We start from the raw sequence: 23,979 nt of genomic DNA, 5'->3' as shown, positions 1-23,979 counted from the left end.
CGAATGCTGCCTCTCACCCTAGTGAGGTTAACCTGCTCCACTACAGCCCCTTCGATGAGAATGGGGCCGTGCTTGGTCCTCCTTTTCCTGTAGTCCACAATCATTTCCTTTGTCTTGATCACATTGAGGGAGAGGATGCTGTCCTGGCACCACACGGCCAGGTCTCTGACCTCCTCCCTATAGGCTGTCACATCGTTGTCGGTGATCAGGCCTACCACGGTTGTGTCATTGGCAAACTTAATGATGGTGTTGGAATCATGACTGGCCGTGTGGCCATGAGTGAACAGGGAGTACAGGAGGGGACTGAGCACGCACCTCTGAGGGGTCCCCGTGTTGAGGATTGCGTGGCGGATGTGTTGTTACCTACCCTTACCACATGCGGTGGCTCGTTAGGAAGTCCAGGATCCAGTTGCAGAGGGAGGTGCTTAGTCCCAGGGTCCTTAGCTTTGTGATGTGCTTTGAGGGCACTATGGTGTTGAACGCTGAGCTGGAGTCAATGAATAGCATTCTCACATAGGTGTTCCTTTTGTCCAGGTGTGAAAGGGCAATGTGGAGATGACATAATCTGTAGATCAGTTGGGGCGGTATGCAAATTAGAGTGGGTCTTGGGTTTCTGGGATAATGGTGTTGATGTGAGCCATGACCAGCCTTTCAAAGCACTTCATGGCTACAGACGTGAGTGCTACGGATCGGTAGTCATTTAGGCAGGTTACCTTAGTGTTCTTGGGCACAGGGACTATGGTGGTCTGCTTGAAATATGTTGGTATTACAGACTCAGACAGGGAGAGGTTAAAAATGTCAGTGAAGACACTTGCCAGTTGGTCAGTGCATGCTCAGAGTACACATTCTGGTTTTCTGTCTGGTCCTGCGGCCTTGTGAATGTTGACCTGTTTAAAGGTTTTACTCACATCGGCAACGGAGAGCGTGATCAAAGTCGTACGGAACAGCTCGAAGCGAGCATAGAAGTAATTTAACTCGTCTGGAAGGCTTGTGTTACTGGGCAGCTCGTGGCTGTCCTTTCCTTCATAGTCTGTAATAGTTTGCAAGCCCAACCACAACCAACAAGCGTCGGGGCCGGTGTAGTATGATTCGATTTCAGTCCTGTATTGACGCTTTGTCAGAGGTCATAGCGAGATTTCCACACACATCCGGCAGAAAAAGTGTGTAAACAGCCATACCGGATACCAGAAGCCCGGAGGGCGGTGGTCCAGTGGGAATTGACAACAATGCTAGAGATAGGGGTGCTGGAGGAGTCCCACAGTGAGTGGTCTAGCCCTATAGTCCCGGTACCGAAACTGGCCGGAACCGTCTGCAACGACTTCCGGGGCCTGACCGAGGTCAATAAAGTTGACGCATACCCCATGCCCTGGGTGGACGAACTGGTCGCCCGCTTGGGGAAGGCGAGATACGTCAGCATCCATCACCTGATATTAGGGATACTGTCAGGTGCCCGCTGGCAGCAGCCTCCCAGGAGGCTAGTAACCACAAGGTTGCAAGTTCAAACCCCCGAGCTGACAAGGTACAAATCTGTCATTCTGCCCCTGAACAGGCAGTTAACCCACTGTTCCTAGGCCGTCATTGAAAATAAGAATTTGTTCTTAACTGACTTGCCTAGTTAAATAAAGATAAAAAATCTAATTCAATGGAATTTATTTTTGTATGCCAGTTGAGTTGAATCAACAAATCACATCACATACTGATGGGTACGTGTACTGCATTTACTTCCTGCTCTTACTTCCTGCTTTGCGCCTATGGATACACTCGCAATGGCTGCCAGTCCCCACCCATTATGCCACCATTGACTTGAATGGGGTCGCCTGTTCTATTCATATGGCAGCACATGCAGTCAGGAGCAGAGGAAAGGAGAAAATGTGCATCCCCCAAAATATTTTGTCTGGCCAATTTACCATCATCCAAAATTCCATGACCTTTACAGCCATAGGTGGTACAATCCTAAGAGCTAGCGAAGAGTCAGTGAGTGAGTGAGTGAGTCTTACAGATAATGTTTTTGGACATGCCAGATAGCTGATCTAGACTATCCATAGGGGTCTCATGCTATACCTGGTACTAGTCTGGCCACTAGGCACTTATCAGCTTCCAGGCATATAGGGGCTCCTTGTGGAAACGTTCTTTATCTGATTTCTGGTGTGTTCCCTATTGCTAATGACTGTCTCAACAGCGTACCACTGGCCCCCCTGACAGGGGTCCCTTAGTTTTCAATCATTAGAAGCACTTGAAACTGTTTTAATGTCAGTTAGCCAAGTGCTGGCAGGTGGCCAGCTCTTTAGACAGAGACTGTTATTGCCACAAGGGTCCTTCAAGGGGTTGACTTTTTACAAAGCTGGGCCGGTCAAGTACTCATTTGGGCCTTTTGTCCAGAGTCCCACAAACATTCAAGGGAAAGAAATGTAAATCAGGCAATACTTGGTTCTCAGCCGCTGGACCTTGAGTGTCTGCCGGCTTTCTATCCATCAATGTTCCAATGAACATTTTATTTCCAAATAGAGCATTACTGAATATAACTATTTGGGACATTTGCATACTTTCCCATCTAGAAATAGTGTAATGCATTAACTCATACAATATATCTTGAACTCAAAACACTGCACAAATTGCCATTATACTGAAGCTATAGATTTAAGTTGATAATAAAAAGCCCACTCTTAAAACAGAGGAGCCAGCTAATGTAATCCATTCCCTGAGAGCCTGAACTGGGGTTAGTAAATACAATCAGAATCACATACGTACTGAATCATTTTTTGATTCTTATGACAAATTAAATTTCTACAAGCAAAGTAAGCTAAGTTGTCCCACATTTTTTGGCCTCTACATTTATTTGGTTCTTTTATATATACATCTTATTAAGCAGAATTGACTGTAATGTAATCTATCCTATAGCCATACACCCCATTACACTAAGATATGATCATCTTATAATGGATTTTCTGCAAGAATGTTGTGGGAATAGCACAGCTAGCTACCAGGCTAGAAAATGCAACGACTATGCAAAGGGAAGCGTAAAGTATTTCATATTTTTCTGAAATGATTGGATTTAGCTCTTTCTGGAGTGATATCATAGGGTTGATGTTACTCTTTCTGAAGTGATATCATAGGGTTGATGTTACTCTTTCTAAAGTGATATCATAGGGTTGATGTTACTCTTTCTGAAGTGATATCATAGGGTTGATGTTACTCTTTCTGAAGTGATATCATAGGGTTGATGTTACTCTTTCTGAAGTGATATCATAGGGTTGATGTTACTCTTTCTAAAGTGATATCATAGGGTTGATGTTACTCTTTCTGAAGTGATATCATAGGGTTGATGTTACTCTTTCTGAAGTGATATCATAGGATTGATGTTACTCTTTCTGAAGTGATATCATCGGATTAGAGCCCGGGCCGATATCGGTTTGCCAATTTTATCGTGTGATATTGTCCTTTTCCTGCTACATCGGTATCGAACGATAATTCCACCGATAACCAATTTTGAACAAATAGGGTGAAAAAAAGGAATCTCATGCTTATCTGAACACTTGCTGCCATTCTCATGATGTGTCCTTGTTGTCACAATGTATAAAATCAACATTTGAAGCATAGTTATTGGACAATTGCTTTTTTGGATGGCAATTTATGAGAATTCAGTGTGAAAAAATTACACTTCAATTTACCCGCTGTAAAACATTATATTGGCAAATATATCGGTATCTTTGAGTTTTGTCCCCCCCAAAAATTTTATCCCAAAAAACATAGGTCGGACTCTACATAGGATGGATTTGACTCGTTCTGAAGTTAAATAATTAGAAGATATTCTTTCTGAAATTGTATCACTGGATATCAAGATGCAATGATGAGTTGAAGCAAGTGCATTAAAGCTGGGCTGGGCAACTGGCAGCCCTTTGGCCATCTTGCTCCCTCAATTTCCGAAAACGGGTATGTTTTATTCACATTTTCAAGTACTGGTGATAAATCATGCATTTCGATTCTTGCATAGATTGTAATGGACACGTATGATGGGTGTAAAATGCTTTTTTGAAGGTTGTACTGATTATGATGAGCTAATGCTAAGCTATTTGGCAGCTATGTGTGGCGCCATGTTTGTTGACATTATACAATGCATTATGGGTGTCACGTAAAAGTCTGTCAGACCAAAGATGTTATTACAAAATGAGGTGAAGGGATGGCTCACTCATGTTTCGAGTAAACTTCCGCAAGTGAATGAAGGGAAGTGAATGATGATAGAAGATACACCCCCTTCAACATGTATACTGCAAACAGACCAAACTCATCTCCTCTTATTATCTTTGGTTGACGTGAAAAAACAAACATGGTGGCTCGCTACCCATCATCGGATTACTTTTGATTTTTAGAAAGTGTTTGACACAACGTGTCAAAGGGCTAAATCCTCTTCCCAGATCTCGGTGCGTTTTACACTAATTGACACAATGGTTGTTATTCTTTCCCAATTAAAGTATTACTCACATTTGTGGAGAGATCTGGGAAAGTTCCTTAGTTCCTGCTATTGCAAATAGCCTGGTCTGTGTTAGAGATCGATGGAAAAACCATCAAACACCAAGGATGAAGAAGAGAGTAAGTATGCTGCTAGTGCTTCTGTTTCAACAGAGGCAGAATGGGAGGACAAAGAGTGGACCAGACAAGTTGGTAGAAGGGTTTAAGGAGATACGGGACAATATTGCCGGACAAAAGGATGTTTTCCAAATGGATATTTGCACTTTAAAATTTGGACAAACATTTGGTGCATCCTTCCAATTATTCAATTATTTTCTGTGAGGTTTTTGTCTTCTCTGCCTGTAATACAAGTTTTCAGAACATGATCATGGGTTTGAATTTTATTGTGCCACTATACAGTCATTAAACTGATTCAGACACAGTGCAGGATAAACCAACTGAGACGGCAGTAGCTTCTGCAGTCTGCTTTGATAGAGTGTGTCTGGAACAAGAAGACAGGCCCCACTCTGCATAACAGACATGTCTGTCTTGCATGTTGAAGCAGGTCGTTGGAGCTGGGCCCTCGCATTCTTCAGGGGGTTTCCCTGTGCGTTTACTGAGCTAAACATAGCAACAATGGCAGGCTATTTCTGACAGACTGTCTCTCCGAAGAGGAATCTGTTTCACTGTCACCTACGCACACATAACCCAGGACAGCCCACCATCCTGTCACCGCTCTCTCCTTCACAGTGACACCTCTCCTCTTCCCTCTCTCAATACCCACACCCATGTCTGTCTCCATTTCTCATTCTCACCACTCTTTCTCTTCCTCACACTCTCTCTCTCGCTCTCTACATAACCACAAAATGTACATCTTGCTCCCTTTCCCTCTAGCCTATATTTGAATCTCTCCATGGCTGTTTTGTCACTAGCTCTCATCTCAAACTCTCTTTCCTTCTCCATCTTCAGATTTCTCCTCTTCCTTCCTCACCCCTCCATTCTGTGTGGTTCTAGCGTTCCATGGTGAGCTTAGACCTCCTGAGATGTGGGCACCACCAGTGTCCCCCTCTGCCCTGGCAGAGGGCCAACAGATCCTGTACCCCCTCCCCTGCACAGAGGGTAGCAAGGTGTGTCCCTTCGTATCACATATAGCAAATTCAGAGTGAGACGCAGGCACACACACATGCACACATAGCTCCACAAAGACATCGTCAGGAAGGAAGAGTGATATGTTCAGATAAAGAAACAAACAAAATATATGTATATGTATACACTTCCGTTCAAAAGTTTTAGAACACCTACTAAGGGTTTTTCTTGATATTTACTATGTTCTACATTGTAGAATAATAGTGAAGACATCAAAACTATGAAATAACACATATGGAATCATGTAGTAACCCAAAAAAAAGTATTAAACAAATCCAAATATATTTTACATTTGAGATTCTTCAAATAGCCACCCTTTGCCTTGATGACAACTTTGCACACTCTTGGCATTCTCTCAACCATCTTCACCTGGAATGCTTTTCCAACAGTCTTGAAGGAGTTCCCACATATGCTGAGCACTTGTTGGCTGCTTTTCCTGCTGTCGACTCATCCCAAACCATCTCAATTTGGTTGAGGTCGGGGGATTGTGGAGGCCAGGTCATCTGATGCAGCACTCATCACTCTCCTTCTTGGTAAAATAGCCCTTACACAACCTGCAGTTGTGTTGGGTCATTGTCCTGTTGAAAAACAAATGATAGTCCCACTAAGCCCAAACCAGATGGGACGGCGTATCGCTGCAGAATGCTGTGGTAGCTATGCTGGTTAAGTGTGCCTTGGAATCTAAATATCACAGGCAGTGTCACCAGCAAAGCACCCCTCACACCATAACACCTCCTCCTCCATGCTTTACGGTGGGAAATACACATGCGGAGATCATCCGTTCACCCACACCGTGTCTCGCAAAGACACAGTGGTTGGAAACAAAAATCACAAATTTGGACTCATCAGACCAAAGGACAGAATTTTTGCCCCAAGCAAGTCTCTTCTAATTGTTGGTGTCCTTTAGTAGTGGTTTCTTTGCAGCAATTCGACCATGAAGGCCTGATTCTCCTCTGAATAGTTGATGTTGAGATGTGTCTGTTACTTGAACTCTATGAAGCATTTATTTGGACTGCAATTTCTGAGGCTGGTAACTCTAATGAACTTATCCTCGCAGCAAAGGTAACTCTGGGTCTTCCATTCCTGTGGCGGTCCTCATGAGAGCCAGTTTCATCATAGCGCTTGATGGTTTTTGCAACTGCACTTGAATTTGATTTGATTTGTTTAACACTTTTTGGGTTACTACATGATTCCATGTGTCATTTCATAGTTTTGATGTATTTCCTATTATGCTACAATGTAGAAAATAGTACAAATAAAGAAAAACCCCTGAATGAGTAAGTGTTCTAAATCTTCTGACCGGTAGTGTATATGAGAAAGAGCCTTTATTGTCAATATCGGGCAACAGTGCACTTCAACGTTTGGAGTTCTAAATTACATTGTGTTCAAAGGGTGCTTGCTTTCATTTTATAATTATGTTTTGGTGAATAAAGTGAAATTGAAGTATTCATGTCGCTCTCAAGACCTCAGCTCTGAAGTCTCACATAAAACTCAAATTGAATGAGGGCATTCATAGTTAAATACACTGAAAGGGCATTCATAGTTAAATACACTGACTGTAATTGTCTTAAGTTGCTGTTGAACACTCACATAAAATTAGTAAGGTAAGGCTCACCTTTGTATGACAAATGCACTCTGGGAGCAGTCCGTGCATTGGCATGGCAACTGTAGACACATAAACTCAGTAGAAAGAGGAGGAGGGCTTGGGTGGTCTCCATAGCAATGACAGCAGTGTTAACCTTTGGAGTCCTACAAAGGGGAAAGGTAAAAGCAGTACAGATTAACTGAACATCACTTAAAACCGTCAAATCACTGCAACCATTTAGAGAGACTTCGACATAGAGGCCTTCACGAGTACAAAATGTTAGAGCCATTCCAAAATGGACCAAGGTCTTTTTTTACATCTGGACCCGATACGCATCAATACATTTTTTAAACATAGAGACCAGTTCCAAACGGACCCTAGGACAACTAGACCCATTCCGTACAGACCTTGTCGGATCCAGACACTTTCCAATCAGAGCCGAGTGACGGAAGCAGCAGCAAGAGCAATTTATTTGTTACTTTATTAACCAGAGGTGATAAAGCACGAGGGACAGGAGGTAGAGAGAGGTGACGCTCTAGCAGAGGCCGTGCTGTGTGTAGGCTACTGTGAGTGTGAGCGATTATACAATCTCTCTCTCTACTGCAGCAGTCGGGTTCGGATCAGTATGGGCACAGTTAAAATTACACATACCTGGTTATTCGGGTACAGGTGGATCCGTAAAGATCTCTACCTCCACAACCACTGAAATATCCCTTGCACAGAAGTGTCGTTTTGAGAAGTTAAAAATAACTTCCAGTCCTCTAAAATGTCCCATTCACATTGAAATCACCCACTCAAAAGCCTTGAACCTGATAATAATCTGTTTGCAGGTCAGTGAGCATCGAAGCTTTCAGAGTTAAGACTAAAATGTCCTCATTACTGAGATATATCATTAGCATGTCAATAGCTACAAATTCTAATTCCATGAACACTATCAATAACAAGACAAGAAAAAAAGAGTGCACTTACAACTACCATCTGATGCAGAAATATTGGGAACTAGTAAACATTAAGTGCCGGTTTCGCTGACACACATTTAGCTAAGTCCTGGACTAAAAAGCACAGTCAGTGAAGATTCCTCATTGAGAATGTTTTTTGTTGTTGTCCAGGACAAGGCCTAATACTGTGTTTGGGAAACCCGCCCTAAGAAAGCTATCCTATTTAAAGAGCAACTGAACGTACAGGAATAAGAAACTTCTCCTTTTGAAAACAGCCCATGTGGCATCATATGAGTCAAAAACATTTACTCTAGTGTCAAAATTGACTACAAAATGTAAATAGGATCATTTCGGTCATAAAGTCAGTCTCATCCAAAACTGAGACTTGCAAGATAATTAAGAAAAATAGTATGTTACGAAACGAAGGGTACCGTTAGAGTTTTCCCCGTGTTGGGTTTATTTCAATCCTGCCAACATGCCTCCAGCTGGCAATGTAACAGTTTAGACTTTACATCCGTCCCCTCGCCCCGACCTGGGCGCGAACCAGGGACGCTCTGCACACGTCAACAGTCACCCTCGAAGCATCGTTACCCATCTCTCCCCAAAAGCCGCGGCCCTTATAGAGCAAGGGGAACCACTACTTCAAGGTCTCAGAGCAAGTGATGTCACCGATTGAAAAGCCACTAGCGCGCACCACTGCTAACTAGCTAGCCATTTCACATCAGCACCCAAGTAATCATCAATTCAGAGCGCAGCTACACAAGACCCAATCGTAATGCCCATGGTCAATTTGGTTTGACATTCGATATTCCTATTGGGCAAGTTAGGAACAACGGGAGGTTGGTGGCACCTTAATTGGGGAGGACAGGCTCATAGTAATAGAACAGAACCAATGGAATGGTATCGAATTCATCAAACACATGGTTTCCATGTGGTTCAATTCACTCCATTCGAGCCATTGTTATGAGCCGTCCTCCCCCCAGCAGCCTACTGTGTTAGGGATCATCAATAAATTACACAATGTACATGGGACAATATTTTAAAATGTCGATAGCTCAAAATTTCTATGACTCAAACCAACTATAAATTGTAGAAATTCAAATACAAATATTGAAAGCATTTAATCAGACAACTAAAAGGTGTGCAATATGAAAATATTGTCCCATTTACATTGTGTAATTTATTGAAGGTCCCTAACTAGCCCCACCCACAGTTAGGCTATACAAGGTCAAACCAACTTTGCCACAGTAGCACACTGGCCGGCTGAAGAAAATTGGTTAGCTTGCTAGCTAGTCTAGGTTACTTCAAGACACAAGACCTCATTAGACTGTTTCAACGTATCTACAGTGCCTTGCGAAAGTATTCGGCCCCCTTGAACTTTGCGACCTTTTGCCACATTTCAGGCTTCAAACATAAAGATATAAAACTGTATTTTTTTGTGAAGAATCAACAACAAGTGGGACACAATCATGAAGTGGAACGACATTTATTGGATATTTCAAACTTTTTTAACAAATCAAAAACAGAAAGATTGGGCGTGCAAAATTATTCAGCCCCCTTAAGTTAATACTTTGTAGCGCCACCTTTTGCTGCGATTACAGCTGTAAGTCGCTTGGGGTATGTCTCTATCAGTTTTGCACATCGAGAGACTGACATTTTTTCACATTCCTCCTTGCAAAACAGCTCGAGCTCAGTGAGGTTGGATGGAGAGCATTTGTGAACAGCAGTTTTCAGTTCTTTCCACAGATTCTCGATTGGATTCAGGTCTGGACTTTGACTTGGACATTCTAACACCTGGATATGTTTATTTTTGAACCATTCCATTGTAGATTTTGCTTTATGTTTTGGATCATTGTCTTGTTGGAAGACAAATCTCCGTCCCAGTCTCAGGTCTTTTGCAGACTCCATCAGGTTTTCTTCCAGAATGGTCCTGTATTTGGCTCCATCCATCTTCCCATCAATTTTAACCATCTTCCCTGTCCCTGCTGAAGAAAAGCAGGCCCAAACCATGATGCTGCCACCACCATGTTTGACAGTGGGGATGGTGTGTGTTCAGGGTGATGAGCTGTGTTGCTTTTACGCCAAACATAACGTTTTGCATTGTTGCCAAAAAGTTCAATTTTGGTTTCATCTGACCAGAGCACCTTCTTCCACATGTTTGGTGTGTCTCCCAGGTGGCTTGTGGCAAACTTTAAACGACACTTTTTATGGATATCTTTAAGAAATGGCTTTCTTCTTGCCACTCTTCCATAAAGGCCAGATTTGTGCAATATACGACTGATTGTTGTCCTATGGACAGAGTCTCCCACCTCAGCTGTAGATCTCTGCAGTTCATCCAGAGTGATCATGGGCCTCTTGGCTGCATCTCTGATCAGTCTTCTCCTTGTATGAGCTGAAAGTTTAGAGGGACGGCCAGGTCTTGGTAGATTTGCAGTGGTCTGATACTCCTTCCATTTCAATATTGTCGCTTGCACAGTGCTCCTTGGGATGTTTAAAGCTTGGGAAATCTTTTTGTATCCAAATCCAGCTTTAAACTTCTTCACAACAGTATCTCGGACCTGCCTGGTGTGTTCCTTGTTCTTCATGATGCTCTCTGCGCTTTTAACGGACCTCTGAGACTATCACAGTGCAGGTGCATTTATACGGAGACTTGATTACACACAGGTGGATTGTATTTATCATCATTAGTCATTTAGGTCAACATTGGATCATTCAGAGATCCTCACTGAACTTCTGGAGAGAGTTTGCTGCACTGAAAATAAAGGGGCTGAATAATTTTGCCCGCCCAATTCTTCAGTTTTTGATTTGTTAAAAAAGTTTGAAATATCCAATAAATGTCGTTCCACTTCATGATTGTGTCCCACTTGTTGTTGATTCTTCACAAAAAAATACAGTTTTATATCTTTATGTTTGAAGCCTGAAATGTGGCAAAAGGTCGCAAAGTTCAAGGGGGCCGAATACTTTCGCAAGGCACTGTATAAGGGTGAGTGAGTGTAACTGTGTACTGTTTTGGTGAAAGAAAAAAAGCTTCCCACATTTGAACGCACACAAGAGACACCCACATCAAAGCACACCTCCAAAACCCAAATCGCTTTCTGTATCAATTCCTAATGAGGGGAATATAAAAAAATGAAAAATAAAATGAGGGGAATTGAAACAGTGGCCAAATCAGGAAGTTCAGCCCCCCTTTAACATAGTGAGAATAGACCACTTAAACGATCACTGAACTGTTCAACTTTGTAGAAAGCCTTATCAAGTCATTCCCATTCAGGGGCTTCTTTACAACACGGATACCCAGATAAATATGATGCCAATCAATGACAACAATACAGAAAAACCAGTGAGACAGAAAACTCAACCTGGTTCACATGATTCCATTGAGGGAAATGTACTGTTCCTGTGATTGGGTTCTTATAAAATAGATTGGCTTCTTATAAAATAGATTGGCTATCAGACAGCCAGGGAGCAGCACAAAGTGGATGTCTCTATTGACCTGTGTGCCCTTCCCCTGACACTGGGACAGTGGTGGAGTAAAAAAAGCCTGAAAGTGGGGCAACTAGAACTTACCCATGAGTGACATGCTCCTAAAGAGATGAGGAAAGTGAGCACTCCGAGACAGAGTTCTTAAACACTGCAGCCAAATCCTGGCAGCTAATACAAATCCCTGCCACATTGTCTTGCTTTAAACCCGAAACTCTTTTATTAAGAGACTGTCTAAAAGCACGAGAACCACCAATAAGGATCACACACACACACACTCACTAGGCCTCAAAATCGAATGTAAATCATGTCTGTTTAAGTTAGGGTGTGGGTGCTGTACTTTATTTCCCCACATATACCCAAGGTTAATGACGGGTTATCATAACTGTAACATAAACAGCTCAGACACAATACAAAGATGCACAATACAAACGGTTTAAAGAAGCGGGTGGCAGTCCAATCACCTCTGACCAGATGTTGAATCGTCGCAAACAGCCACCGTTCGTAGTCACCCAGCAGGTGATCACTTACACAACATGGCCACTTGCTGCTTTTAGCCGTTCGTTGACACGGTGGGTCTGAGATGTTACCTTTAATGATAATATTGCTTTTCTCTGTCAACATGCTTACAGTGCAATCGGAAAGTATTCAGACTCCTTCAGTTTTTCTACATTTTGTTATGTTACATTCTTACTCTAAATTTGTAAAAAAATCTTTATCAATCTACACACAATACCCCATAATGTCAAAGCGAAAACTTTTTTTTGTGTAAATGTATTAAAAATTTAAAACAGAAATATCTTATTTAAGTACAGTTGAAGTCGGAAGTTTACATACACCTTGGCATGCACCCAAGTTTTTCACAATTCCTGACATTTAATCCTAGTAAAAATTACCTGTCTGATCACCACTTTATTTTAAGAATGTGAAATGTTAGAATAATAGTAGAGAGAATGATTTATTTCAGCTTTTATTTCTTTCATCACATTCCCGGTGGGTCAGAAGTTTACATAAACTCAATTAGTATTTGGTAGCATTGCCTTTAAATTGTTTAACTTGGGTCAAACGTTTCGGGTAGCCTTCCACAAGATTCCCACAATAATTTAGGTGAATTTTGGCCCATTTCCTCCTGACAGAGCTGGTGTTACTGAGTCAGGTTTGTAGGCTTCCTTGCTCGCACACGCTTTTTCAGTTCTGCCCACAAATTTTCTATAGAATTGAGGTCAGGGCTTTGTGATAGCCACTCCAATACCTTGACTTTGTCCTTAAGCCATTTTGCCACACCTTTGGAAGTATGCTTGGGGTCATTGTCCATTTGGAAGACCCATTTGGAAGACCAAGCTTTAACTTCTGACTGATGTCTTAGTTTTCCTTCTGATGATGCCATCTATTTTGTGAAGTGCACCAGTCCCTCCTGCAGCAAAACAACCCCACAACATGATGCTGCCTCCCCCGTGCTTCAAAGTTGGAATGGTGTTCTTCGGCTTGCAAGCCTCTCCCCCTTTTTCCTCCAAACATAACATTGGTCATAATTGTCAAACAGTTCCATTTTTGTTTCATCAGACTAGAGGATATTTCTCCAAAAAGTACGATCTTTGCCCCCATGTGCAGTTGCAAACTGTAGTCTGGCTTTTTATGGCGGTTTTGCAACAGTGGCATCTTCCTTGCTGAGCGGCCTTTCATCTGCACAAGGTCCTTTGCACCAAAGTACGTTCACCTCTAGGAGACAGAACGCGTCTCCTTCCTGAGTGGTATGACGGCTGCGTGGTTCCATGGTGTTATACTTGCGTACTGTTGTTTGAACAGATAATTTTCTGGAATTTTCCAAGCTGTTTAAAGGCACAGTCAACTTAGGGTATGTACATTTCTGACCCACTGGAATTGTGATGTAGTGAATGATGAGTGAAATAAATTGTCTGTAAACAATTGTTGGAAAAATTACTTGTGTCATCACAAAGTAGATGTCCTAACTGACATGTCAAAACTATAGTTTGTTCGCAAGAAGTTTGTGGAGTGGTTGAAAAACAAGTTTTAATGACACCAACCTAAGTATAAGTAAACTCCTGACTTCAACTGTAGTTTTTTTCCCTTAACAATCTACACACAATACTCTATAATGGAAAACCAAACCTCTACGGAGCTCTATGGACAATTCCTAATGACCTCATGGCTTGGTTTTTGCTCTGACATGCACCCTTATATAGACAGGTCCCACCCTAAAAAATAGGGTCTGAATACTTACACTAACGGTCAAAAGTTTTAGAACACCTACTCATTCAAGTGTTATCTTTATTTTTACTATTTTCTACATTGTAGAATAACAGTGGAGACATCAAAACTATGAAATAACACATGGAATCATGTAGTAACCAAAAAAGTGTTAAACAAATCAAAATATATTTTATATTTGAGCTTCTTCAAATAGGCACCCTTTGCCTTGACGGCAGCTTTGCACACTCTTGGCATTCTCTCAACCAGCTTCACCTGGAATGCGTTTCCAACAGTCTTGAAGGAGTTGACTGCTTTTCCTTCACTCTGTGGTCTGACTCATCCCAAACCATCTCAATTTGGTTGAGGTTGGGAGATTGTGGAGGCCAGGTCATCTGATGCAGCACTCCATCACTCTCCTTGGTAAAATAGCACTAGAGGTGTGTTGTGTGATTGTCCTGTTGAAAAACAAATGACAGTCTCAATTTCCACCGGTCTAATGTCCATTGCTCGTGTTTCTTTGCCCAAGCAAGTCTCTTATTCGTATTGGTGTTCTTTAGTAGTGGTTTCTTTAAAGCAATTTGACAATGAAGGCCTGATTCACACAGTCTCCTCTGAGCAGTTGATGTTGAGATGTGTCTGTTACTAAGCATTTATTTGGGCTGCAATTTCTGAGGCTCGTAACTCTAATTAATTTACCCTCTGCAGCAGAGGTACTGTAACTCTGGGTCTTCCATTGCTGTGGTGGTCCTCATGAGAGCCAGTTTCATCATAGTGCTTGATGGTTTTTGATGGTCAAAGCGCTTGACAGACCTTAATGTTTTAAAGTAATGATGGACTGTCATTTCTCTTTGCTTATTTGAGCTGTTTTTGCCGTAATATGGACTTGGTATTTTATCAAATAGGGCTATCTTCTGTATATCCCCCTACCTTGTCACAACACAACTGATTGGCTCAAACACATTAAGAAGGAAAGAAATTCCACAGATTAACTTTTAACAAGGCACACCTGTTAATTGAAATACATTCCAGGTGACTACCTCATGAAGCTGGTTGAGAGAATGTGAAGAGTGTGCAAAGCTGTCATCAAGGCAAAGGGCTACTTTGAAGAATCACAAAAATATATTTTGATTTGTTTAAAACTTTTTTGGTTACTACATGATTCCATATGTGTTATTTCATAGTTTTGATGACTTGACTATTATTCTACAATGTAGAAAATAGTAGAAATAAAAATAAACTTGCATGAGTAGGTGTTCTAAAACTTTTGACCAGTAGCGTATATCATCTACAAGACCCTGCTAGGTAAAGTCCCCCCTTATCTCAGCTCGCTGGTCACCATAGCATCTCCCACCTGTAGCACACGCTCCAGTAGGTATATCTCTCTAGTCACCCCCAAAACCAATTCTTTCTTTGGCCGCCTGTCCTTCCAGTTCTATGCTGCCAATGACTGGAATGAACTACAAAAATCTCTGAAACTGGAAACACTTATCTCATTCACTAGCTTTAAGCACCAACTGTCAGAGCAGCTCACAGATTACTGCACCTGTACATAGCCCACCTATAATTTAGCCCAAACAACTACCTCTTTCCCAACTGTATTTAATTAATTAATTATGCTCCGTTGCACCCCATTATTTTTATTTCTACTTTGCACATTCTTCCATTGCAAAACTACCATTCCAGTGTTTTACTTGCTATATTGTATTTACTTTGCCACCATGGCCTTTTTTGCCTTTACCTCCCTTCTCACCTCATTTGCTCACATTGTATATAGACTTGTTTATACTGTATGTTTGTTTTACTCCATGTGTAACTCTGTGTCGTTGTATCTGTCGAACTGCTTTGCTTTATCTTGGCCAGGTCGCAATTGTAAATGAGAACTTGTTCTCAACTTGCCTACCTGGTTAAATAAAGGTGAAATAAATAAAATTAAAATAAATGTAAATAAGGTATTTCTGTTTTTAATTTTTAATAAATGTGCAACATTTTCTCAACCTGTTTTCACTTTGTCATTATGGGGTATTGTGTCTAGATTGGTGAGGATTTTTATTTTATTTAATCCAATTTAGAATAAGACTGTAACGTAACAAAATGTGGAAAAAGGAAAGGAGTCAAAATACCTTCCAAATGCACTGTTCATTGTAGAAATTATTTAAGATACTCTTCAAAGAGGTAGGGTTTCAGACAATTTCAGGAAGATTTGCAGGAACTCCGTTGTCCTGACTGCAGGGGAAAGCTTGTTCCACTATTGGGGAGCTTTTACTGGGCTGAGCAGGAGCTGCCCTCCCATAGGGGTTGGAAGCCCAAGATACCAGAAGGTGGCTGAACGGAGTGCACTGGGTTGGGATATAGGGTTTGAGCATAGCCTGAAGATAAGGAGGGGCAGTTCCCCTTCCTGCTCCGTAAGCAAGCACGAGGGTCTTGAAGATGATGCGAGCTTCCACTGGAAACCAATGTCATGTGCGGTGGAGCGGGGTGACATGGGAGAACTTAGCAAGGTTGAACACCAGGCAGGCTGCGGAATTCTGGATAAGTAGAAAGGGTTTGATTGCACTAGCATAGAGCCCAGCCAACAGTGAGTTGCAGTAGTCCAGACGGGAGATGACAAGTGCCTGGATTGGGACCCGCACCACTTCCCGTGTGAGGAAAGGTCATACTCCGGATGTTGTAGAGCATGAACCTGCAGGAACGAGTCACTGCTTGGATGTTTGCAGAGAATGACAGGGTGTTGTCCAGGGTAAAGCCAAGGTTCTTTGCACTCTGGGAGGGGGACACCATTGCGTTGTTGAAATGCCTGGTGCTAACACATTACCTTTAGCTATACAGAATATCTCACCACCATGCGTTTCCATCTCCTCCTTTCTCTCCTTCATTCCTTCCTTGAGTGCAGTGATAGGGGCTGTCAACAGTTTAATTAAATATGTTTTGTTGTGGGGCCTCCCGAGTGGCGCAGTGGTCTAAGGCACTGCATCACTACAGATCCTGGTTTGATACTGGGCTGTGTCACAGCCGGCCACGACTGGTAGAACCATGAAGCGGCGCACAGTTGGCCCAGCGACGTCAGGGTTAGGGGAGGGTTTGGCCGGCCGGGATGTCCTCGACCTTCGCCTCTTCCGAGTCCGTATGGGAGTTGCAGTGATGGGACAAGACTGTTACTACCAATTGGATATCAAGAAATCGGGGAGAAAAAGGGGGTAAAATAAATAAATAAATATATGTTTTCTTGTGAAAACACGTTACTATCAATGTTCCCGAACAGATTTCATTTGCTTTCCCAAATGATGTACTGGGTAGCTGCAGGAACATGGTTGGAGAGCCCATGGCATACAGAGTTTGGGCAGAATATCACCTGTCGTGCAGCGAGGCTGCAGCCTCCTCAAACAGTGGTTGATGCATGAAGAGAAATAAGTGTTCTTATTAGCCCAGATATTTCTATATGCAATCCCGTGTGAAAGCAGAGTTTTGATGCTGGCCACTAAAAAGAGCAGGATCCCAGCTGAAAGTATATTTAGGACTATTCCTCAGCTGCTCCACTATAAAACCAGAGTAGCCCACCCGACATGATTTAAACTGCGGGAAAACAGCCTCCATTCACTATTCGAGTGAATACAGATGATATGTATTTTTTTCCCCTGCCCCTGTTCCTATCCATTTGATAATTGGGCATTCTAAATCGATTTGAAAATATATATATTAGTAAAAGCAAGAGTAAATTGGGAATAGTCCAATGGGTGAAAATATGATCGCTTGATGAGAGAACAGAGTGTGCAGCCTAAGGCAAGGAACAGAGAGCAAGCATTTTTGCGACTTTTTCAAATAGTCAAATAGCCTATAGTCACATCGTGCAGTTTTGATTTCTAAGACATTCTAAGGTTTGTGTCATTCACAACTAAATTAGCCAAATAACTCTAAATCTAGCGTATAGAACCTGTTTCAAATGATCACTTTTACACTCAACATATCCACTTCAAATGCACACTCGCTAAGGAATAGAAAAATATCCTTATTTATTTTATTAAATTATATTATCTTTTCCATTATATTGTTCTTACAATAAAATCATATAACATGAAATAATGGAATGGGACTTATTAGCATATCTTGTCTCCTAAATGAACTAGCCTACAGCCTATGGAATGACTTATAGCCAGATAACATAGGATGACTACATTTTGTTCATATCATTATGTTTCTTTAGACCTGCCTAAAAATATAATGCATTTATTGTGATGGTGTATATTAAATTAATTTTAAATATAGATGTTCCAAAAGCGCACATCAGCGGCTTGTATGCTTGGAGGCCTTGAGATGCTAAACGTGTTTATGTTAATTAAATGGTCAATTGGTTTCTTGAGGAGGGGCGGAACTCTGGACATCTTGAAATCAGTGGTTAGGGATGAGTTAAGTGAGGAATAGGAGAAGATCTCCAGAGATGGTCTGGAGAAGGGGTCAAGTTGGCAGATTGTTGGGAGGCTGGACATCACTAGTCGCGGGGTTTTAACTGGAGAGAGAGGAGAGAAAGAAGTCAAGGTGTAGGGTAGTTCTGTGTGAGTTGGATCAGTGGGGTCTGTGAATGAGGAGTGGATGTCGTCAACCTTATTTTCAAAGTGGTTGACAAAGTTTTCCGCAGAGGGAGGAGGGAAGGGGATGAGGTGGAGGATTAAGAAGGGAGGAGAAAGTGGAGAAGAGTTTCCCAGGGTTGGAGGCAGACGCTTGGAATTTAGAGTGATAGGAAGTGGCTTTAGCACTGATACAGAGGAAGAGGAGGGAGTGGAAGGATAATAGGTCCTCCGGAAGTTTTGTTTTCCTCCATTCAGCTGCCCGGAGCCCTGTTCTGTTAGCACGCAGTGAGTCATTCAGCCACAGAGTGGGAGGGGAAGGTCGAGCCAGCCGGGAGGAAAGGGGACAGTGAGAGTCAAAGGATGTGGAAAGGGAGGAGAGTAGGGTCAAACAGGCAGAGTCAGGAGACAGGAGGGAAAAGGATTTAGGAGAAGAGAGAGAGGATAGGATAGAAGAGGACAGATTAGTGGGAGAGAGAGAGCCAAGATTGAGGTGGCACAAATCAAATCAAAGTTTATTGGTCGCTTACACAGATTTGCAGATGTTATAGCAGGTGCAGATAAATGCTTATGTTTCTAGCTTCAACAGTGCACTAATATATAATATAAAAACTAGAAATAAAAAAATATCAGAATGAGCAATATCAGAAAGAGTCCAGAATAAAAATATATATAAATAGTGTGTATAGCAGTGGAGGCTACTGAGAGGGGGACGGCTCATAATAATGTCTGGAAAGGAGCGAATGAAATTGGAAACCATGTGTTTGATGTATTTGATGCCATTCCACTCCAGCCATTGCCACAAGTCCGTCCTCCCCAATTAAGGTGCCACCAGCCTCCTGTGGTGTATAGACAGTATGGATCATACATGAATATCAAATCAAAAATCAATCAAATCAAATTTATTTGTCACATACACATGGTTAGTAGATGTTAATGCGAGTGTAGCGAAATGCTTGTGCTTCTAGTTCCGACAATGCAGTAATAACGAACAAGTGATCTAACTAACAATTCCCAAAAACACTACTGTCTTATACACAGTGTAAGGGGATAAAGAATATGTACATAAAGATATATGAATGAGTGATGGTACAGAGCAGCATAGGCAAGATACAGTAGATGATATCGAGTACAGTATATACATATGAGATGAGTATGTAAACCAAGTGGCATAGTTCAAGTGGCTAGTGATACATGTATTACATAAGGATGCAGTCGATGATATAGAGTACAGTATCTACGTATGCATATGAGATGAATAATGTAGGGTAAGTAACATTATATAAGGTAGCATTGTTTAAAGTGGCTAGTGATATATTTACATCATTTCCCATCAATTCCCATGATTAAAGTGGCTGGAGTAGAGTCAGTGGCATTGACAGTGTGTTGGCAGTAGCCACTCAATGTTAGTGGTGGCTGTTTAACAGTCTGATGGCCTTGAGATAGAAGCTGTTTTTCAGTCTCTCGGTCCCAGCTTTGATGCACCTGTACTGACCTCGCCTTCTGGATGACAGCGGGGTGAACAGGCAGTGGCTCGGGTGGTTGATGTCCTTGATGATCTTTATGGCCTTCCTGTAGCATCGGGTGGTGTAGGTGTCCTGGAGAGCAGGTAGTTTGCCCCCGGTGATGCGTTGTGCAGACCTCACTACCCTCTGGAGAGCCTTACGGTTGAGGGCGGTGCAGTTGCCATACCAGGCGGTGATACAGCCCGCCAGGATGCTCTCGATTGTGCATCTGTAGAAGTTTGTGAGTGCTTTTGGTGACAAGCCGAATTTCTTCAGCCTCCTGAGGTTGAAGAGGCGCTGCTGCGCCTTCCTCACGATGCTGTCTGTGTGAGTGGACCAATTCAGTTTGTCTGTGATGTGTATGCCGAGGAACTTAAAACTTGCTACCCTCTCCACTACTGTTCCATCGATGTGGATGGGGGGGTGTTCCCTCTGCTGTTTCCTGAAGTCCACAATCATCTCCTTAGTTTTGTTGACGTTGAGTGTGAGGTTATTTTCCTGACACCACACTCCGAGGGCCCTCACCTCCTCCCTGTAGGCCGTCTCGTCGTTGTTGGTAATCAAGCCTACCACTGTTGTGTCGTCCGCAAACTTGATGATTGAGTTGGAGGCGTGCGTGGCCACGCAGTCGTGGGTGAACAGGGAGTACAGGAGAGGGCTCAGAACGCACCCTTGTGGGGCCCCAGTGTTGAGGATCAGCGGGGAGGAGATGTTGTTGCCTACCGTCACCACCTGGGGTCGGCCCGTCAGGAAGTCCAGTACCCAGTTGCACAGGGCGGGGTCGAGACCCAGGGTCTCGAGCTTGATGACGAGCTTGGAGGGTACTATGGTGTTGAATGCCGAGCTGTAGTCGATGAACAGCATTCTCACATAGGTATTCCTCTTGTCCAGATGGGTTAGGGCAGTGTGCAGTGTGGTTGAGATTGCATCGTCTGTGGACCTATTTGGGCGGTAAGCAAATTGGAGTGGGTCAAGGGTGTCAGGTAGGGTGGAGGTGATATGGTCCTTGACTAGTCTCTCAAAGCACTTCATGATGACGGATGTGAGTGCTACGGGGCGGTAGTCGTTTAGCTCAGTTACCTTAGCTTTCTTGGGAACAGGAACAATGGTGGCCCTCTTGAAGCATGTGGGAACAGCAGACTGGTATAGGGATTGGTTGAATATGTCCGTAAACACACCGGCCAGCTGGTCTGCGCATGCTCTGAGGGCGCGGCTGGGGATGCCGTCTGGGCCTGCAGCCTTGCGAGGGTTAACACGTTTAAATGTCTTACTCACTTCGGCTGCAGTGAAGGAGAGACCGCATGTTTTCGTTGCAGGCCGTGTCAGTGGCACTGCATTGTCCTCAAAGCGGGCAAAAAAGTTGTTTAGTCTGCCTGGGAGCAAGACATCCTGGTCCGTGACTGGGCTGGGTTTCTTCCTGTAGTCCGTGATTGACTGTAGACCCTGCCACATGCCTCTTGTGTCTGAGCCGTTGAATTGAGATTCTACTTTGTCTCTGTACTGGCGCTTAGCTTGTTTGATAGCCTTGCGGAGGGAATAGCTGCGCTGTTTGTATTCAGTCATGTTACCAGACACCTTGCCCTGATTAAAAGCAGTGGTTCGCGCCTTCAGTTCCACACGAATGCTGCCATCAATCCACGGTTTCTGGTTGGGGAATGTTTTAATCGTTGCTATGGGAACGACATCTTCAACGCACGTTCTAATGAACTCGCACACCGAATCAGCGTATTCGTCAATGTTGTTGGCTGACGCAATACGAAACATCTCCCAGTCCACGTGATGGAAGCAGTCTTGGAGTGTGGAGTCAGCTTGGTCGGACCAGCGTTGGACAGACCTCAGCGTGGGAGCTTCTTGTTTTAGTTTCTGTCTGTAGGCAGGGATCAACAAAATGGAGTCGTGGTCAGCTTTTCCGAAAGGGCGGCGGGGCAGGGCCTTATATGCGTCGCGGAAGTTAGAGTAACAATGATCCAGGGTCTTTCCACCCCTGGTTGCGCAATCGATATGCTGATAAAATTTAGGGAGTCTTGTTTTCAGATTAGCCTTGTTAAAATCCCCAGCTACAATGAATGCAGCCTCCGGATAAATCGTTTCCAGTTTGCAGAGAGTTAAATAAAGTTCGTTCAGAGCCATCGATGTGTCTGCTTGGGGGGGGATATATACGGCTGTGATTATAATCGAAGAGAATTCTCTTGGTAGATAATGCGGTCTACATTTGATTGTGAGGAATTCTAAATCAGGTGAACAGAAGGATGAGTTCCTGTATGTTTCTTTCATCACACCATGTCACGTTGGCCATAAGGCATACGCCCCCGCCCCTCTTCTTACCAGAAAGATGTTAGTTTCTGTCCGCGCGATGCGTGGAGAAACCCGCTGGCTGCACCGCTTCGGATTGCATCTCTCCAGTGAGCCACGTTTCCGTGAAACAGAGAACGTTACAGTCTCTGATGTCCCTCTGGAATGCTACCCTTGCTCGGATTTCAACAACCTTGTTGTCAAGAGACTGGACATTGGCAAGAAGAATGCTAGGGAGTGGTGCACGATGTGCCCGTCTCCGGAGTCTGACCAGAAGACCGCTTCGTTTCCCTCTTTTTCTGAGTCGTTTTTTTGGGTCGCTGCATGGGAACCATCCCGTGGCACTGGTTGTAAGGCAGAACACAGGATCCGCATCGCGAAAAACATATTCTTGGTCGTACTGGTGGTGAGTTGACGCTGATCTTATATTCAGTAGTTCTTCTCGGCTGTATGTGATGAAACCTAAGATGACCTGGGGTACTAGTGTAAGAAATAACACGTAAAAAAACAAAAAACTGCATAGTTTCCTAGGAACGCGAAGCGAGGCGGCCATCTCTGTCGGCGCCGGAAGTTAGTGGAGAAAGGTGTGTATAGCAGTAGTTATATAGGATGACCAGAAAACAGGCGCTGTTGCGCCTTCTTCACCACGCTGTCGGTGTAGTGGAACCATTTCAGGTCCTCAGTGATGTGCAGACTGAGTAACTTGAAGCTTTTGAACCTCTCTACTGCTCTCTTGGCTGTTGCCTGTAGTCCATGATCAGCTCCTTTGTTTTGTTAACGTTGAGGGAGAGGTTATTTTCCTGCCACCACTCCGTCAGGGTTCTACACTCCTCCATGTAGGCTGTCTCGTCGTTGTTGGTAATCAGGCATACAACTGTTGTGACGTCAGAAAACTTGATGATTGAGTTGGAGAAGTGCATAGCCATGAAGCCATGTGTTAACAGGGATTACAGGAGGGGGCTGAGCACACACCAGTGGAGCCAACGTGTTGAGTGGCGGAGGGGTTGTTCCCTACCTCACCAATTGAGGTCGGCCCGTCAGGAAGTCTAGGACCCAATTGCACAGGGAAGGGTTCAGACGCAGGGCACTGAGCATAGTGATGAGCTTGGAGGGCACTATGTTGTTGAAGGCTGAGCTGTAGTTGATGAACAGCATTCTCAGATAGGTATTCCTCAGGTGGGATAGGGCAGTGTGCAGTGCAATGGCGATTACGTCGTCAGTGGATCTGTAGGGACAGTATGCAAATTGTAGTGGTGTCGGGTAAGGTAGAGGTGATATGATCCTTAACTAGCATCTCAAAGCACTTCATGGCTACTGACGTGTTTGCTAAGTTACTGTCACTTTCTTGGGTACATGAACAATGGTGGACATCTTGAAGCAAGTGGGAACAACATACTGGGATAGGGAGAGATTGAATATGTAGTAAACACACCAGCTGGTCTGCACATGCTCTGTGGACATGACTTAGGCCGGCAGCCCTGCAAGGGTTAACACCACACTGACCTGTGGTACAAAGCCCATTAATATTATCTAGCCTCCAATACCCTACTCAACAAATTGGATGCAGTCTATCACAGTGCCATCCATTTTGTCACCAAAGCCCCATACACTACCCACCATTGCGACCTGTACACTCTCGTTGGCTGGCCCTCGCTTCATACTCGTCGCAAAACCCACTGGCTCCATGTCATCTACAAGACCCTGCTAGGTAAAGTCCCCACTTATCTCAGCTCGCTGGTCACCATAGCATCACCCACTTGTAGCACACGCTCCAGCAGGTATATCTCTCTGGTCACCCCCAAAACCAATTATTTCTT

At 43.4% G+C, this 23,979-nt stretch overlaps 1 protein-coding gene across 1 annotated transcript in view; it reads right to left on the bottom strand.

Moving 5' to 3' along the window:
• Positions 1-23,979, bottom strand: part of LOC109907880 (semaphorin-3F-like) — a 102,355-nt gene that overhangs the window by 39,903 nt on the left and 38,473 nt on the right. Inside the window, exon 2 of the mRNA XM_031794045.1 lies at positions 7,208-7,341. Within this exon, the coding sequence (XP_031649905.1) occupies positions 7,208-7,310 (103 nt within the window). The 5' untranslated portion in view covers positions 7,311-7,341. The remainder of the gene's footprint in view (positions 1-7,207; positions 7,342-23,979) is intronic.

The sequence above is a fragment of the Oncorhynchus kisutch genome, linkage group LG17 (genome assembly GCF_002021735.2).
Source record: "Oncorhynchus kisutch isolate 150728-3 linkage group LG17, Okis_V2, whole genome shotgun sequence".
Taxonomy (NCBI): domain Eukaryota; kingdom Metazoa; phylum Chordata; class Actinopteri; order Salmoniformes; family Salmonidae; genus Oncorhynchus; species Oncorhynchus kisutch.
This window is presented reverse-complemented; position numbering and strand designations above follow the sequence as displayed.